Source organism: Ranitomeya imitator, chromosome 1 (assembly GCF_032444005.1).
Source record: "Ranitomeya imitator isolate aRanImi1 chromosome 1, aRanImi1.pri, whole genome shotgun sequence".
Taxonomy (NCBI): Eukaryota; Metazoa; Chordata; class Amphibia; order Anura; family Dendrobatidae; genus Ranitomeya; species Ranitomeya imitator.
In genome coordinates, this window is record NC_091282.1 from 639,022,510 (window position 1) to 639,040,792 (window position 18,283).

General features: G+C 48.6%; 2 protein-coding genes across 3 annotated transcripts in view; one reads left to right on the plus strand and one right to left on the minus strand.

The window, feature by feature from the left end:
* Window positions 1-14,714, minus strand: part of LOC138638293 (CD48 antigen-like) — a 41,669-nt gene extending 26,955 nt beyond the window's left edge. The window contains exons 1-2 of the mRNA XM_069727492.1: window positions 14,642-14,714; window positions 13,523-13,849 (exon numbers count right to left, since the gene is read on the minus strand). Of these exons, the coding sequence (XP_069583593.1) occupies window positions 13,523-13,849; window positions 14,642-14,684 (370 nt within the window). The 5' untranslated portion in view covers window positions 14,685-14,714. The remainder of the gene's footprint in view (window positions 1-13,522; window positions 13,850-14,641) is intronic.
* LOC138638286 (uncharacterized) overlaps window positions 13,712-18,283 on the plus strand; it is a 34,610-nt gene continuing 30,038 nt past the window's right edge. For both annotated transcript variants that reach the window (XR_011312479.1, XR_011312478.1), the window contains exon 1: window positions 13,712-13,780. The gene's annotated coding sequence lies outside the window, so the exon portion shown is untranslated. The remainder of the gene's footprint in view (window positions 13,781-18,283) is intronic.

Genomic DNA, 18,283 nt, shown 5'->3' on the forward strand with positions numbered 1-18,283 from the left:
TGTCTTGTCCAGCTTGCATATAATTGTTTCTTTGCTGCTGGTTGCTCTAGTGGGCTGTAATTGCTCCTCATGTTCCATGAGTTGGAACATGAGTTCAAGTAATTACAGGATGGTTTTTTGAAGGGTTTTTTGCTGACCGCGCAGTTTACTTTTGTATCCTCTATCTAGTTTTAGCAGGCCTCATTTTGCTGAATCTGTTTTCATACTGTGTATGTGCCTTCCTCTCATTTCACCGTCATTATATGTGGGGGGCTGCTATTTCTGTGGGGTATTTCTCTGGAGGCAAGAGAGGTCTGTGTTTCTTCTAATAGGGGAAGTTAGATCTTCGGCTGGTGCGAGACGTCTAGGATCAACGTAGGCACGTTCCCCGGCTATTGTTATTTGTGTGTTCAGGTTTAGGGTCGCGGTCAGCTCAGGTTCCATCACCCTAGAGCTCGTTGGTGCTTGTCCTTTTGTGATTCCCTGCCATTGGAATCATGACACCACACAGCGCAGGAGCTCTGGAATGCCCTAAAGCAGGAGAGCGATGTGTGGTTTGTGCCAGCGAATCTCCAGCCAGGCATGGTAGTGTGTGACAATGGCCGAAATCTGGTGGCAGCTTTAGGCCTTGGCAACCTCACTCACATCCCATGTCTGACACATGTGCTCAATTTGGTTGTGCAGAGTTTTCTGAGGGACTATCCGGATCTTGATGCACTTCTGCACAAGGCCCGCCTAGAGTGTGCTCATTTGCGGCGTTCCAGCTTGGCAAGATCCCGCATTGCTGCTCTGCAGCGTCGGTTTCGCCTTCCTGAACATCGCATCATATGTGACCTACCTACCAGGTGGAATTCCACGTTACATATGTTGGAGCGGTTGTGTGAGCAGCAGCAAGCAGTAATGGAGTACCAGCTGCATCAGGCGCAAAAAAGTCGCAGTCAGCGCCGCTCAGACTTCACAACCACAGAGTGGGCCACTATGAAGGACGTCTGCCAGGTTTTGCGTCCTTTTGATTATTCCACGCGGATGGCAAGTGCAGATGATGCACTAGTCAGCATGACTGTCCCCCTTATCTGCTTGCTTCAAGAAACCCTGCAAGGGATAAGGGATGATGTGGAAGAGGTGGAGGATGAGGAGTCACGTTTTCCATCAGGTTCTGGACAGTCAGCGCCACGTGGTTCCTCACAAAGGGGTCGGCAGGGGACCCTTTGTGAGGAGGATGAGGAGGAGTCAATGGACGAGGAAGAGCTACATCCAGAGGAGGGAGTTCCACCATTGTCCAGTGGTCAGTGTGTACAGCGAGGGTGGGGTGATGAAGAGCGGGCAGAGATCATGTCTCAAGCAGGGGACAGCGTTTCTGGGCCAGTTGGCAGTCTGCAGCACATGGTTGAGTTCATGTTGCAGTGCCTGAGAGACGACCGCCGCATCGACCACATTCTCAACGTGTCCAACTGAGAGGAGTGCTGCTAGTGCTTTACAAAGCAGCTCAGTGCGTCGAGGCAGTGGAGGAGGAGGCTCTGCACAAAGAGGGAGCAGAAGCAGTGCCTCTGCCCAAGGCAAGCCAAGTATGGCACAACTGTGGAAAACTTTTGTGTGCCCGCCCCAAATGTCTACACCATCACCGGCGGCTCCAGTCAGCAGGAGGCAACGGTTCCGTCAGATGGTGACAGACTACATGGCTTGCCCTCTTAGTGTACTCCCAGACGGCTCTTCCCCGTTCAAGTTTTGGGTCTCTAAGCTGGATACATGGCCAGAGCTAAGCCAGTATGCATTGGAGGTGCTGGCTTGCCCTGCGGCTAGTGTCTTATCAGAACGTGTCTTTAGTGCCGCAGGTGGTGTACTAACAGACCGTCGCATGCGACTATCCTCCGATAACGTTGACCGGCTTACTTTCCTGAAAATGAACCAGGCCTGGATCTCGCAAGAATTTGCCACTCCTCTGCCTGATTAAGTAATTGGGTGTCATCCAGGTCTCCTGATGTGTTCATCTTTCTACCACCTGAACTGCTATTCCTGGGCTCCAACACCGCAAGTTGCGGCTCAGAAGTGCAGGCTGCACAGTCTAAACATACGACCCAGTGTTATTGGGTTTCAGTAACGTCAGCTGATCCCCAGCTGTGTAGCCGGCAATGTGTCCTGCGACCGCCACGCTGGCACAACAACCTAAATGTAAGGGAACCCCCCTCGGCGTTTGTTACTGAAAGAGCCATCTTGTGCAGCAGTAATGTTGCACAAGGAAAAGGTAGCTCTTTTATTTTAGCTCCTTGCACACGCAGAACTTAACACTTATAAAATGTGTTCACTGATACCGTTATACCGTCCCGGAGCTGGGACTTTCCTTCATAATGTGACGCAGCACAGCCATCATTCCTACCCCCTTGGTGCCATGCGCTGCCTCCTCAGCGTTGTTTTAAGCTGTCACGGAGCCTGCGCTGTTCTGTTATCCCTTGGCCATGGCCAGTTTGCGCTGCCTGTCTTCTGACATAATTTGGTGTCAGGATGGCTGCGCCTGTGCGCCCGCGCTGCCCGAGAACCCGCCTCGCAGTGTCTTCTGATTGAATCACACTGCGAGCCTGGGATCCATGGGCATGCGCAGTGCATATCTTCACCTCGGGCTCTCGCCCATCTCCCTCCGCCTTCTTTAGACTGTGCGCCGTCAGCTGATCCCTAATAGCATGCCACGGCCGTGACGCCGCACAGTCTGAAGAAGAGGGAAGGAGGGGAGTGAGAGGCGAGGATATGCACTGTGCATGCCCATGGATCCAAGGCCCGCAGTGGTATTACATTAGACGACACTGCGAGGTGAGATCTGGAGCAGCGTGGACGCACAGGCACTGACAGCCTGACACCAAATTATGTCAGAAGACAGGCAGCGCTAATTGGGCATGGCCAAGGGATAACAGAACAGCGCAGGCTCCGTGACAGCTTAAAACAACGTTGAGGAGGCAGCGCACGGCACCAAGGGGATAGGAATGACAGCTGTGCTGCGTCCCATTATGAAGGAAATTCCCACCTCCGGGACGGTTTTACGGTATAAAGGGACACATTTTTAGTGTTTACTTCTGTGTTTGCAAGGAGCATAATTAAAAGAGCAACCTTTTCCTTTTGCATCCTTAGTGCTGCACAAGATGGCTCTTTCAGCTACAAACGTCTTGGGGGGGGGGTGGTTAAAGGTTCCCTTTCAACTTGCTCCAATCAGGCTTCGGCCTACACTCTGTTCCTCTGCTGTCCCTGGGCTCTAATACCGCCAGTTGGTGCCTGGAAGTGCTGTCTGCACAGTCAACAGTCGCTCCTCTGTTATTGGGGTTCAGTAACGTCAGCTGATCCCCAGCTGTGTGTGCGGCAATACCTCCAATCTGCTCCTCCTGCTGTCCCTGGGCTCTAACACCGCCAGTTGGTGCCTGGAAGTGCTGTCTGCACAGTCAACAGTCGCTCCTCTGTTATTGGGGTTCAGTAACGTCAGCTGATCCCCAGCTGTGTGTGCGGCAATACCTCCAATCTGCTCCTCCTGCTGTCCCTGGGCTCTAACACCGCCAGTTGGTGCCTGGAAGTGCTGTCTGCACAGTCAACAGTCGCTCCTCTGTTATTGGGGTTCAGTAACGTCAGCTGATCCCCAGCTGTGTATCCGGCAACGTGTCATGCGACCGCCACGCTGGCACAATGAAAATGTAAGGGGACCTGTCCCCCCCCCTAGGCGTTTGTTACTGAAAGAGCCACCTTGTGCACCACTAATACTGCACAAGGAAAAGGTCGCTCTTGAAATTATGCTCCTTGCAAACGCTGAACTACACACTCATGTACTGTGTCCCCTCACACCGTCCAACCGTCCCGGAGGTGGGACTTTCCTTTGTAATGTGACGCAGCACAGCCATCATTGCTACCCCCTTGGCACCGTGCGCTGCCTCCTTAGCGTTGTTTGATTCCGTCATGGACCCTGCGCTGTTATGTTATCCCTTGGCCATGCACAGTTTGCGCTGCCCGTCCTCTGACATCATTTGTTGTCGTCCTGGCTGCGCCTGTGCGTCCACGCTGCCCGAAATCCCACCTCGCAGTGTCGTCTAATGTGATCCCACAGTGGGCCTGGTATCCATGGCCATGCGCAGTGCATATACTAGCCTCTCACTCCCCTTCTTCACGCTTCTTCCGACTAGGCGGCGTCAGCTGATCCCTAATAGCATGCCACGGCCGTGACGCCGCACAGTCTGAAGAAGCAGGAAGGAGGTGAGTGAGAGGCGATGATATGCACTGCGCATGCCCATGGATCCCTGGCCCGCAGTGGGATTACATTAGATGACACTGCGAGGTTGGATCTCGGGCAGCTTGGACACACAGGCACTGCCAGCCTGACACCTAAATGATGTCAGAAGACGGGCACCGTTAACTGTGCATGGCCAAGGGATAACATTACAGCGCGGGCTCCATGACAGAACCAAACAACGTTGAGGAGGTGGCGCACGGCACCAAGGGGGTTGGAATGACGGCTGTGCTGTGTCACATTACAAAGGAAAATCCCACTTCCGGGACGGTTTGACGGTGTGAGGGGACACATTATATGAGTGTGTACTTCAGCGTTTGCAAGGAGCATAATTTTAGGAGCCACCATTTTCCATGTGCAGTATTACTGCTGTACAAGATGGCTCTTTCAGCAACAAATGCCTGGGGGTGGGGGGGTGTTAAAGGTTCCCTTTCAACTTGCTCCACTGCAGGCTTCGGCCTACACTCTGCTCCTCTTTGATTCCCTGGGTTTCAACACTGTCAGTTGCCACCTGGAAGTGTTGTCTACACAGAAAAAACACTAGCTGATGTGTCAGTGGGGTTCAGCACCGCCAGCTGTTCCCCTGCTGTGTAGTCGGCAACGTGTCCAGCACAAGCCACGCTGGCACAACAGAACAAAAGCTGCCACCAGTGCAGGCTTCGGCCTACACTTTGCTCCTCTCCTCCTCCTGCTGCCCCTGGGCTCAAACACCGCTAGTTTTTGCCCGGAAGTGCTAGCTGCACAGAGAAAAACACCAGCCAATGTATTAATGGGGTTCAGCACCGCCAGCTGTTCCCCTGCTGTGTAGCCGGCAACGTGACCTGCAAACGCCACGCAGGCACATGAACTGAAATTAAAGGGACCCTGCCACCCACACCAAGGTGTTTCTATGTATAATAGCTACCTTGTACAGCAGTAATGCTGCATTTGTACAAGGTGGCTGACTTTTTCTCCTTGCCAACGTGGAACTCAACACATACAAAATGTGTCTCATTGAGACCATTCCACTGTCCCTGAGGTGTGACTTTCCTTTCTAATGGTACGCAGCACCACCCTTGGTAGCGCTGCCCGTTTTCTGACATCATTGGTTGGCTGCCTGTGTCTGTGCGTCCGCCCTGCCCGACACAACCCCCCTCGTTGTCTCATATATTTTGGCTGCGAGGGTGTGATTGATGGACATGTGCAGTGCATATGTTCGCCTGTCTTAACTCATCTCCTTCCGCCTTCTTCAGACTGTGCGGCCTCATGGCTGTGGTAGGCGATAAGGGATCAGCTGAGGCCGCCCAGCCTGAAGCAGGTTTAAGGACATGTGTGAGCGGCAAACATATTTACTGCACAAGGCCACGAATCCCAGCCACGCAGTGTGATTTTATGAAAACACACTGCGGGCCTGGGATTCATGTCCATTGCTAACCGCACCGGCCAACATGAAATGAGGTGAGAAGACAGGCAGCGCTCACAGCGCATGGCCAAGGGATCACAATAGCGCAGACTCCTGTACAGCAAATAACAACACTCAGGAATCTGCGCCCAGCACCTAGGTGTAAATTTTGACACCTGTGCTGCGTCTCCTTAAAAAGACAAGTCACGCCTCCACTACTGTTTGACAGTATAATGGGCTAAATAGTGTACGTGTTTTATTCAGCGTGAGCAAGGAGCAAAATTAATAGAGCAACCTTTGACTTGTGCAGCATTAATGCTGCACAAGGTGTGGCTCTTGTACCTTGCAACACCTGAGGGGGGGTTAAAGGTAACTTTTGAAATTGGTTCAACTAGGCTTCGGCCTACACTCTGCTCCTCTCCTCCTCCTGCTGACCCTGGGCTCTAACACCGCTAGTTTTTGCCCGGAAATGCGAGCTGCACAGAGAAAAACACCAGCCAATGTGTTAGTGGGGTTCAGCACCGCCAGCTGTTCCCCTGCTGTGTAGCCGGCATCGTGTCCAGCACAAGCCACGCTGGCACAACCAACCAAAAGCTGCCACCAGTGGAGGCTTCGGCCTACACTCTGCTCCTCTCCTCCTCCTGCTGCCCCTGGGCTCAAACACCGCTAGTTTTTGCCCGGAAATGCGAGCTGCACAGAGAAAAACACCAGCCAATGTGTTAGTGGGGTTCAGCACCGCCAGCTGTTCCCCTGCTGTGTAGCCGGCATCGTGTCCAGCACAAGCCACGCTGGCACAACAGACCAAAAGCTGCCACCAGTGCAGGCTTCGGCCTACACTTTGCTCCTCTCCTCCTCCTGCTGACCCTGGGCTCAAACACCGCTAGTTTTTGCCCGGAAGTGCTAGCTGCACAGAGAAAAACACCCGCCAATGTGTTAGTGGGGTTCAGCACCGCCAGCTGTTCCCCTGCTGTGTAGCCGGCAACGTGTCCTGCAAACGCCACGCAGGCACATGAACTGAAATTGAAGGGAGCCTGCCCCCCACCCCCAGGTGTTTCGATGTATAATAGCCACCTTGTACAGCAGGACTGCTGCATTTGTACAAGGTGGCTGACTTTTTCTCCTTGCCCACGTGGAACTCAACACGTACAAAATGTGTCTCATTAGAGACCATTACAATGTCCCTGAGGTGTGACTTTCCTTTTTAATGACACGCAGCACCCCCATTGTTAGCGCTGCCCATCTTCTGACATCATTGGTTGGCTGGCTGTGCCTGTGCGTCCGCCCTGCCCGACACAACGCCCCTCGTTGTCTCATATATTTTGACTGCGAGGGTGTGATTGATGGGCACGAGCAGTGCATATCTTCGCCTGTCTTCACTCCCCTCCTTCCGCCTTCTTCAGACTGTGCAGCCTCATGGCCGTGGCAGGCGATAAGGGATCAGCTGAGGCCGCCCAGTCTGAAGCAGGTGTAAGGACATGTGTGAGCGGCGAACATATTTACTGCACAAGGCCACGAATCCCAGCACCGCAGTGTGACTTTATGAAAAGGCACTGTGGGTCTGGGATTTATGGCCATCGTTAACCGCACCGGCCAACATGAAATGAGGTCATAAGACGGGCTGCGCTAACAGGGTATTGCCAAGGGATAACACAAGAGCGCAGACTACTGTACTGCAAATAACAACGCTCAGGAATCTGCGCCCAGCACCTAGGTGTAAATTTTGACACCTGTGCTGCGTCTTCTTAAAAAGACAAGTCACGCCTCCACTACTGTTTGACAGTATAATGGGATAAATAGTGTACGTGTTTTATTCAGCGTGTGCAAGGAGCAAAATTAAGAGAGCAACCTTTTACTTGTGCAGCATTAATGCTGCACAAGGTGTGGCTCTTGTACCTTGCAACACCTGAGGGGGGGTTAAAGGTTACCTTTGAAATTGGTTCAACTAGGCTTCGGCCTACACTCTGCTCCTCTCGTCCTCCTGCTGACCCTGGGCTCTAACACTGCTAGTTTTTGCCCGGAAATGCGAGCTGCACAGAGAAAAACACCAGCCAATGTGTTAGTGGGGTTCAGCACCGCCAGCTGTTCCCCTGCTGTGTAGCCGGCATCGTGTCCAGCACAAGCCACGCTGGCACAACAGACAAAAAGCTGCCACCAGTGCAGGCTTCGGCCTACACTCTGCTCCTCTCCTCCTCCTGCTGCCCCTGGGCTCTAACACCGCTAGTTTTTGCCCGGAAGTGCTAGCTGCACAGAGAAAAACACCTGCCAATGTGTTAGTGGGGTTCAGCACCGCCAGCTGTTCCCCTGCTGTGTAACCGGCATCGTGTCCAGCACAAGCCACGCTGGCACAACAGACCAAAAGCTGCCACCAGTGCAGGCTTCGGCCTACCCTCTGCTCCTCTCCTCCTCCTGCTGACCCTGGGCTCTAACACCGCTAGTTTTTGCCCGGAAGTGCTAGCTGCACAGAGAAAAACACCCGCCAATGTGTTAGTGGGGTTCAGCACCGCCAGCTGTTCCCCTGCTGTGTAGCCGGCAACGTGACCTGCAAACGCCACGCAGGCACATGAACTGAAATTGAAGGGAGCCTGCCCCCACCCCCAGGTGTTTCTATGTATAACAGCCACCTTGTACAGCAGTACTGCTGCATTTGTACAAGGTGGTTGACTTTTTCTACTTGCCCACGTGGAACTCAACACGTACAAAATGTGTCTCATTGAGACCATTCCACTGTCCCTGAGGTGTGACTTTCCTTTCTAATGATACGCAGCACCACCCTTGGTAGCGCTGCCCGTCTTTTGACATCATTGGTTAGCTGGCTGCGCCTGTGCGTCTGCCCTGCTCGAAACAACGCCCTTCGGTGTCTTATTTTTTTGGACAGCGAGGGTGTGATTGATGGGCATGTGCAGTGCATATGTTTGCCTGTGTTCACTCATCTCCTTCCGCCTTCTTCAGACTGGGTGGCCTCATGGCCGCGGCATGCGATAAGGGATCAGATGAGGCCGCCCAGTCTGAAGCAGGTGTAAGGACGTGTGTGAGCGGCGAAAATATTTACTGCTCAAGGCCACGAATACCAGCACCGCAGTGTGACTTTATGAAAAGGCACTGTGGGTCTGGGATTAATGGCCATCGTTAAATGCACCGGCCAACATGAAATGAGGTCATAAGACGGGCAGCGCTAACAGGGCATTGCCAAGGGATAACACAAGAGCGCAGACTCCTGTACAGCAAATAACAACGCTCAGGAAGCTGCGCCAAGCACCAAGGCGTTATTTGGGACACCTGTGCTGCGTCTCCTTAAAAAGACAAGTCACGCCTCCACTACAGTTTGACTGTAGAATGGGCTAAATTGTGTACGTCTTTCATTCAGCGTGTGCAAGTAGACAAATTAATAGAGCAACCTTTGACTTGTGCAGCATTAATACTGCAGAAGGTGTGTCTCTTGTACTTTGTAACACCTGAGGGGGGGTTAAAGGTTTCCTTTGAAATTGGTTCAACTAGGCTTCGGCCTACACTCTGCTCCTCTCCTCCTCCTGCTGCCCCTGGGCTCTAACACCGCTAGTTTTTGCCCGGAAGTGCTAGCTGCACAGAGAAAAACACCCGCCATTGTGTCAGTGGGGTTCAGCAACGCCAGCTGTTCCCCCACTGTGTAGCCGGCAAAGTGTCCTGCAAACGCAACGCAGACACAAAGTTGCCTCCAGTGCAGGCTTCGGCCTACACTCTGCTCCCCCTGCTTACCCTTTGCTCCAACACCGCTAGTTGGGGCTCTCGGAAGACAATCTTTAATAGGCAACGCATCCGGGTTCCAGCACCGCCAGTTGGTTCTCGGCAGTGTTTTTGTCACGGGTACTCCCTCGTGCCCAGCCTGGTTCCAGCACCGTCAGCTGTTTCCGGGTACTGTCAAATTCACTGAGACACCTATGCGTTGCCCCGTCGTGTTGCGGTCGAGTTAGCCAACTCCAGGGTGCCTCCAGTTTAGGAGCTTCCTATGTGGGCTGCATGAATTGGTAGTCAAGGCTGGTTCTGTAGTGCCAGTAGGACAAGCTCCCCCTGTAGGACTGTTGGGGTTCGGTAACTGTGGCTGCCTCGCGGCCTAGCTGTTCTCTTCTCTCCTGTGGACCTTGGGGTCCACCACCTGCTTCCAGCACCGTCAGCTGGTTCCGGGCAGAGCCTTTGGCTTAGGTGCCTCCTCCTGGGTATCCGAGTTCCGCCAACGCCAGGCGGTCCTTGGTAGTGCTTTTAAGCGCGGGCACCTACAGCTTAGTAACCGGGTTCCTGCACCGTCAGCTGGTCCTCGGTCGTGCCATTGGCTCTTGCACACTGGGGCCACGCATCCGGGTTCCAGCAACGCCAGCTGGTTCCCGGCAGTGTTTTTGTCACGGGTACTCCCTCGTGCCCAGCCTGGTTCCAGCACCGTCAGCTGTTTCCGGGTACTGTCAAACTCACTGAGACACCTATGTGTTGCCCCGCCGTGTTGCGGTCGAGTTAGCCAACTCCAGGGTGCCTCCAGTTTAGGAGCTTCCTATGTGGGCTGCGTGAATTGGTAGTCAAGGCTGGTTCTGTAGTGCCAGTAGGACAAGCTCCCCCTGTAGGACTGTTGGGGTTCGGTAACTGCGGCTGCCTCGCAGCCTAGTTGTTCTCTCCTCTCCTGTGGACCTTCTGGTCCACATCCTAGTTCCAGCACCGTCAGCTGGTTCTCGGCAGTGTCTTTTGCTCTTGTACCTTCTGCTCCCCATCCTGGTTCCAGTACCGTCAGCTGGTTCCGGGCAGAGCCTTTGGCTTAGGTGCCTCCTTCTGGGTATCCAAGTTCCACCAACGTCAGGTGGTCCTTGGTAGTGCTTTTTAGCACGGGTATCTCCTGCTTAGTAACCGGGTTCCAGTAACGTCAGCTGGTCCTCGGTAGTTCCATTGGCTCTTGGACCTTCGGCTACCCATCCGGGTTCCAGTACCGTCAGCTGGTTCTCGGCAGTGTCTTTTGCTCTTGTACCTTCTGCTACATTTCCAAGTTGAAGACCCTAAAGTCGACGACCCGGAAGACCACCCCGATGACGACGACGACGGCGGAGACGACGACGGCGGAGACGACGACGGCGTAGACGACGACCCTGGAGACGACGACCCTGGAGACGACGACATGGAAGACCGAGAAGCAGAAGAACAAGAGGCTGCAGAACAAAGAGCAGAAGAACATTAAGCATAACACTTAATATCAGAGCAAAAGATATTATCTAAATTATATGCAGAAGAAGACTAAGCAGTGTATGGGGGTGAGTCCGTTCCTCCTCGTGGTGCCCCTGAATAAAGCCTGATGCTGCAGGCCAAACTGAACGCGGACAAATGTAACTTTTGTGACTGGCAGAACGGAAGGTGTAATCTTCAAACTTTTATAGATAACAACTACGGGAATGCCTGTCACAAATGAGAATATGATGAAGAAGTAGAATAGGAAGAATAATAATAGTTGAAGAAAATGAATATGTAGAATAGGAAGAATAATAATAGTTGAATAAAATGAATATGAAGAATGTAATAAAAAAAAAATAGGTAGAAGATGAAGAAGAAGATGAATAAGGTGAAGAAAGTTGATGTCAAAGATGCTGATGAAGATGAAAGTGTGGGAAAAGTAAAAAAAAAAAAAAGGGGAAGGGCGTGGAATAGTGAAACATCAATATCTGACAAAATTTTAAAAAAATTACATAGCCAATATCTTTGTCACTACGAACGTCTTTAAAAAAAAAAAAAAAAGGCTATTCTATTTGATTGCGCTAAACCTCTATGACTTTAATGTCTCCGCCACCTCCCCAAATACATCCTGCATTATTCTTTGTTGTTTTCCTTCATGTAGAATGAACCTACAAGGAAAGAAAGGGTTTATTTTAATTCCGATATTTTGGTCCCATTGACTTGCATTGGGATCGGGTATCGGTATCGGCGATATCCGATATTTTTTGAATATCGGCCGATCCAATCCGATACCGATACTTTCCGATATCTTGAAAGTATCGGTATCGGATAGTATCGGCCGATACCCGAAAAGTATCGGATATCGCCGATACCGATATCCGATACCAATACAAGTCAATGGGACACCAAGTATCGGAAGGTATCCTGATGGATCCCAGGGTCTGAAGGAGAGGAAACTCTCATTCAGGCCCTGGGATCCATATTAATGTGTAATATGCGCGACGTCATTCCACAGGTCCTAAAGGTGCTCATTCTAGGAATTTATCTGAGGAATGACGTCGCGGCTTCTGATTGGTCGCGTGGCGGTCACATGGGCGGCACACGACCAATCAGAAGCCGCGACGTCATTCCGCAGGTCCTAAAGGCGCTCATTTTGAACAAAGAAGCCTGCCGGACGCCGGTGACTTGCGGTGATGTTCCAGGGGCCGCCGGAGAGGTGAATATAACAATATTTTTTATTTTAATTCTTTATTTTACACCTCCGATACCGATACCCGATACCACAAAAATATCGGATCTCGGTATCGGAATTCCGATACCGCAAGTATCGGCCGATACCCGATACTTGCGGTATCGGAATGCTCAACACTACTTATGATATTTAATCATTGAATCCCACACATTACTTATATGTGGCAGAATTTCAACTTAATTGAAATATATACTATACCATACAACCTCTCACCAGCTTTAGTAAGACACGAGACTGAATGTGGCATAATCTGGTTATACAGAGACACTAGTCCAGCCTATATAGATACAGCTCTGGCAAAAATTAAGAGACCATTGCAAAATGTTCAGTTTGTCTGATTTTTCTCTTTATAGGTATATTTTTGAGCAAAGAAAGAAAAATGGTCAAAATAAAATAAAAAAAAACAGTATTTTAAGACCTCAAATAATGCAAAGAAAACAAGTTCATAATCATTTAAAAACAACAATACTAATGTTTTAACTCAGGAAGAGTTCAGAAGTCAATATTTTGTGGAATAACCATGATTTTTAATCACAGCTTTCATGCGTCTTGGCATGCTTTCCACCAGTCTTTCACACTGTTTTTGGGTGACCTTATGCCACTCCTGGTACAAAAATGTAAGCAGTTCTTTGTTTGATGGCTTGTGAATATCCATCTTCCTCTGGAATTACATTCCAGAGGTTTTCAATGGGGTTCAGGTCTGGAGATTGGGCTGCCAATGATAGGTGGCCTCTTAATTTTTGCCAAAGCTGTATATCTAATTGTGGACTTACGGTCGCTCATCATTTTTTTTCTTTTATTTTTCATTCACTATCTATCTTTCCATTCTCAGGGCCTCACAGCGTCAGCCAGGGTGAGTCGACATCTGAGCGGGGGCGCCACTGCGCAGGTGTAGGGTGCCAACCTCCAAAGCCAGGTAGGGATAGGATAGACCCCATACTAGGGTGCAGAATCATCCCCAATTACCTTAGATGAGTGACGCATGTTAAGGCCTAATGTATTAATCTAGTATAACAGAGAATTTTTCATCTTTTGAATATATCCATAAAGGTGATTATATTTTATTATTAATTTGATTTTATAATCATTATTATTATTATTATTATTATTATTAATTATTGATTTTATCTTAATTATTTGCAATTAGTGTTAAATCGGTGATAGATTTGAGCTTTTTCTTACACTATTTAAACAAAATTTGGTGATTTTTTTCCCTACAAAGTGCTGAATCAGGGACTGAATCCAGATGCACCTCACAACTTTCAGATTTATATTTTGAAAATCTCGTATCATTCCCTTTCCTTTTATCGCAAATACCTGCAACTTTCTGTTAGTATCACATAAAATCCCAATATAATACCGTACTTTTAAGTTTGTGGGTGTAACGTGAAAAAATGTGGAAAATGGGTATAAATGCTTTTTCAAGGCACAGTATCTATTCTACACTGCACAGTCCTTATGCAGACCTGTCACTTACCGTATACTCTGAGGTCATAGATCAGTGCACACAGTTTTTCTTTTCCGGAGGAGCCTTTCAGGGTGCTCGCTATATAGGTTCCTTGGTCTTCACTGACCAAGTTTTTCACCAGAAGCGACCCATTCTCCATGCTGTACACTTTCCCCTTGTATCGATTGTCCCGAATTTCTATATTTTTTCCAGGTTCAGTGGTGGCAAAATGATTTCCAGAAATGAGCCAAGTGATTTCTCCCACGACTCCAACTGGATCCACCTGAAGTATGATATCGCTGCCCAAGGAACCGACAACATAATTCTTCTCTCCACAGGATCCAACACATAATATACCTGCTAATTTGTTAAAACGGGTTAAAAAGTGACTTAAAGAAATAAGCAAAAATATTTGCAGGACCCTAGTTCAGTGTTGACGTTGGCACTACTTGGTTAGGGTCCTGTAAACCTCTTTGGCGGGTACCTGAATGCAACCCTGAAACATCATGATGTCATGTGTGGGTCCGTCACTAGGTGTCACATGACATCATGAAGTCGAGGGGTCCTTATAAACGTCAGAAGCATCCATAATGCTGGTGATTTATTGCCGGCAGAGGAAGTTCAAGTATAAACTGGGTTTTGCAGTCTATAGAAGAGATAATATGGAAAGGATTCTTTGCAGTAAAAGCAGTCAAGTATTTGATATTTGCAGTACAAATTTGGAAATAATAAAACAAATAGCTGATGGACATTCGACTATGTTTTTTGTTTGTGAAACCACAGCTACAACCACAAGATTTGCACTAAATATTTTGTACTTTCTTTTAAAGCAATGAGGTTCTGGGCTGGAAACCAACCTCAGATCCATCTGCATAGATTTTGGAAGTTCTCCCTGCCCTGCGTTGGTGTCCTCTCTGAACACGTCATAGTGGTGACCCATGCTAATGATTAAGATTAGCACTTTAGATATAATTAGTAATATCAATGGCAGCTGGGTGTCCAGTAATATTACATTGATGAAAGTCCGCACCATCATACATTCAAACATTTCAAAAGCTGTGAGAGGAAATGGACAATTTAATGTTAAAGAAAAAAAATACTTTAAGAAATACAGAAATTTGAAATGAAACACAAGAGATAAAGACTCACATTTTAGGTAAATGCCCATTAATATTCCCAAAAGATAGAGCATCTTCTTTGGTCACGCTGTGCTGTTTATTATGACCATAGAGAGAGCTGACGAGGAATTTCATTCTGTAGAGTAAACACCCATCCAAAGGGGAACTTTCTACATTCTAATATCTAGTTTCAAAAGCTTATATGCAATTTGACCAGGCTGTGATTTTGGTACAATGTATATGGATCCTACCCAAATTCCAGGAAGAACCTGGAGGCTTTCTTTCCGGCAAAATTTTGGTTGAATTCCATTTTACATTCCCTTCCAGCATGCCATGCAGAGGCAACACTTGTGTGTTTGCGAGCTGAAATTAAACTGATTTCCAAACAAAGGACCATCTATAAAAGTCAATAGAGAAAGGCCACCTCTCTGCTGACAGAGGACCTCTTTTTGAGTTAGAGGAAGGACCCTTATCAGACCCATATGTGAATATGCCATGAAAGTCTGAGATCCAAGGGTTAATGTTTCTCATTGCAGAGAGTGACATGTAAACCCTGACATGCCAAGGTGAGGAAACTTTTAAGCCTTGCAATGCTCCTCTGGGAAATATGCAAATTGTCTCTTTAGAGAGTTAAAGGGAACCTGTCACCCCGAAAATCGCAGGTGAGGTAAGCCCACCGGCATCAGGGGCTTATCTGCAGCATTCTGTAATGCTGTAGATAAGCCCCCGATGTTACCTGAAAAAGACGTTATATTATACTCACCCAGGGGCGGTCCCGCTGCTGGTCAGGTCAGATGGGCGTCTCTGGTCCGCTGCTGCGCCTCCTATCTTCATTACAAGACGTCCTCTTCTGATCTTCAGCCACGGCTCCGGCGCAGGCGTACTTTGCTCTGCCCTCTTGAGGGCAGAGGATAGTACTGCATTGCGCAGGCACCGGAAAGGTCAGAGGCCCGGCGCCTGCGCACTGCAGTACTTTGTCTGCCCTCAACAGGGCAGAGCAAAGTACGCCTGCGCCGGAGCCGTGGCTGAAGATCAGAAGAGGACGTCTTGTAATGAAGATAGGAGGCGCCGGAGCGGACCAGAGACGCCCATCCGACCGGACCAACAGCGGGACCGCCCCTGGGTGAGTATAATCTAACGTCTTTTTCTCCTTTTTCAGGTAACATCGGGGGCTTATCTACAGCATTAAAGAATGCTGCAGATAAGCCCCTGATGCCGGTGGGCTTACCTCACCCGTGATTTTCGGGGTGACAGGTTCCCTTTAAAGGACTAGAACTCTAGTGACACCTATTGGAAGCAGCAATCCTAAAATTCAATAACTACCCTCTAGTGAGCCTTGCCACATGACTTAGGATAAAAGCCAACATCAAAATCTCAATTTACAGACACTGAGTTCTGAGGCACTGCCCCTCATCAGTGCAAAGTGTGAGATCTGGTTTGGCTGGGTGAAAGGCGTCTAGCCGGCATACAAGAGAAAATGTCTAACATGCCAAGGTGAGGAGACTTTTAAGTCCTGCAATGTTCCTCTAGGAAATATGCAAATTGTCTCTTCAGAGAGGAAGCGGACTAGAACACCTCGCACCCAGCCAAACCAGATCTCACACTTTGCACTGGTGAGGAGCAGTACCTCAAAACGCAGTATCTGCAAATTTTCTTATAAAAGTCTGAGACACGTGCTCAGTCTACATCTATTTTTCTTGTTCGTGGGAATGAAAACATTAGAAAAGTTTAAATTCGAGATGTTCAACCCTTCCTCTTTTCCGACACAACTGCCCTCAATGGAGAATTGGACATACCCATACACAACAGATAGACAGCTGTTTCTTGAGAAATCGAAGGGTTTGCCGAAAATTCATACACTGTGTCTGGCAACCAAAAGATAGACAAGCATCCTTCTTCGACCTCTCTCCTTGACTCTCAGGACTCTTCCAATAGATAATTTGTGTTTGACCGACACGTTTTTCAGTGTAAAAAAAAAATAACTGGGTAGTTATTTTTCAATCTGGTGGCAATTCTACGTATAAGGATCCATCAGATGATCCCCCAGAAATTCTGGTGGTGGTCCAGTTGAACCCTGTTGTCAAAATTATAACTTTGGGCAATTTTTCCGACAAAGATATTTTTCTAAATTAGTTATATTGCCCTTATCTACTATATAATTGTCTAAGGGTCACTTCCGTCTTTCTGTCTTTCCTTCTTTCTGTCATGGATATTCATTGGTCGTGGCCTCTGTCTGTCAAGGAAATCCAAGTCCAGGGCACAGTCCGGAAGAAAATGGCCACTCCTTACTCCCCGCAGTCATTGCCCGGCGCCCGCATACTCCCCTCCAGCCCAGCCACCGCTAGCACAGGGTTAATGCCGGTGATAACGGACCGCGTTATGCCGCGGGTAATGCACTCCGTTACCACCGCTATTAACCCTGTGTGTCCCCAACTTTTTACTATTGATGCTGCTTATGCAGCATCAATAGTAAAAATATATATACAGTGGGGCAAAAAAGTATTTAGTCAGTCAGCAATAGTGCAAGTTCCACCACTTAAAAAGATGAGAGGCGTCTGTAATTTACATCATAGGTAGACCTCAACTATGGGAGACAAACTGAGAAAAAAAAATCCAGAAAATCACATTGTCTGTTTTTTTATCATTTTTTTTGCATATTATGGTGGAAAATAAGTATTTGGTCAGAAACAAACAATCAAGATTTCTGGCTCTCACAGACCTGTAACTTCTTCTTTAAGAGTCTCCTCTTTCCTCCACTCATTACCTGTAGTAATGGCACCTGTTTAAACTTGTTATCAGTATAAAAAGACACCTGTGCACACCCTCAAACAGTCTGACTCCAAACTCCATTATGGTGAAGACCAAAGAGCTGTCAAAGGACACCAGAAACAAAATTGTAGCCCTGCACCAGGCTGGGAAGACTGAATCTGCAATAGCCAACCAGCTTGGAGTGAAGAAATCAACAGTGGGAGCAATAATTAGAAAATGGAAGACATACAAGACCACTGATAATCTCCCTCGATCTGGGGCTCCACGCAAAATCCCACCCCGTGGGGTCAGAATGATCACAAGAACGGTGAGCAAAAATCCCAGAACCACGCGGGGGGACCTAGTGAATGAACTGCAGAGAGCTGGGACCAATGTAACAAGGCCTACCATAAGTAACACACTACGCCACCATGGACTCAGATCCTGCAGTGCCAGACGTGTCCCACTGCTTAACCCTTGTCAGGCTGCATAATTTTACAACCTTAACAGGCTGCATAGGTACAATTGTACCTTCACATATACCTCCACTGTGGGAAGACTTTACTTGGTTTCAGAAACTAAAGTTCATTCAGCTACAAATGTTATGCTGATATCTATTGTTCAGTGTTGTTACTGGTCACTTATGTTGCTGTCAATTAAGTTAATTCAAACTGGGAGTGGCTTCTACTTGTCTTCCTGCCTCCCTCCTCTCATTAGCCATTTTGCTGTTCATCTCATTGCTGTGAGCACACATTTCTAGGCTTGTGAAGTCTTCAATTTCTTGGAAACGAAGGTAGGAAAGTCTCACAGCATCTAACAGCCAGTTATACCTTTATTCTCATTATGTGGGGACAGAACAGTCAAATTGTCTTTCAGCCTGGACTTGGCTTACATATATTTTGTATGAAACTTATCACTATAGGTA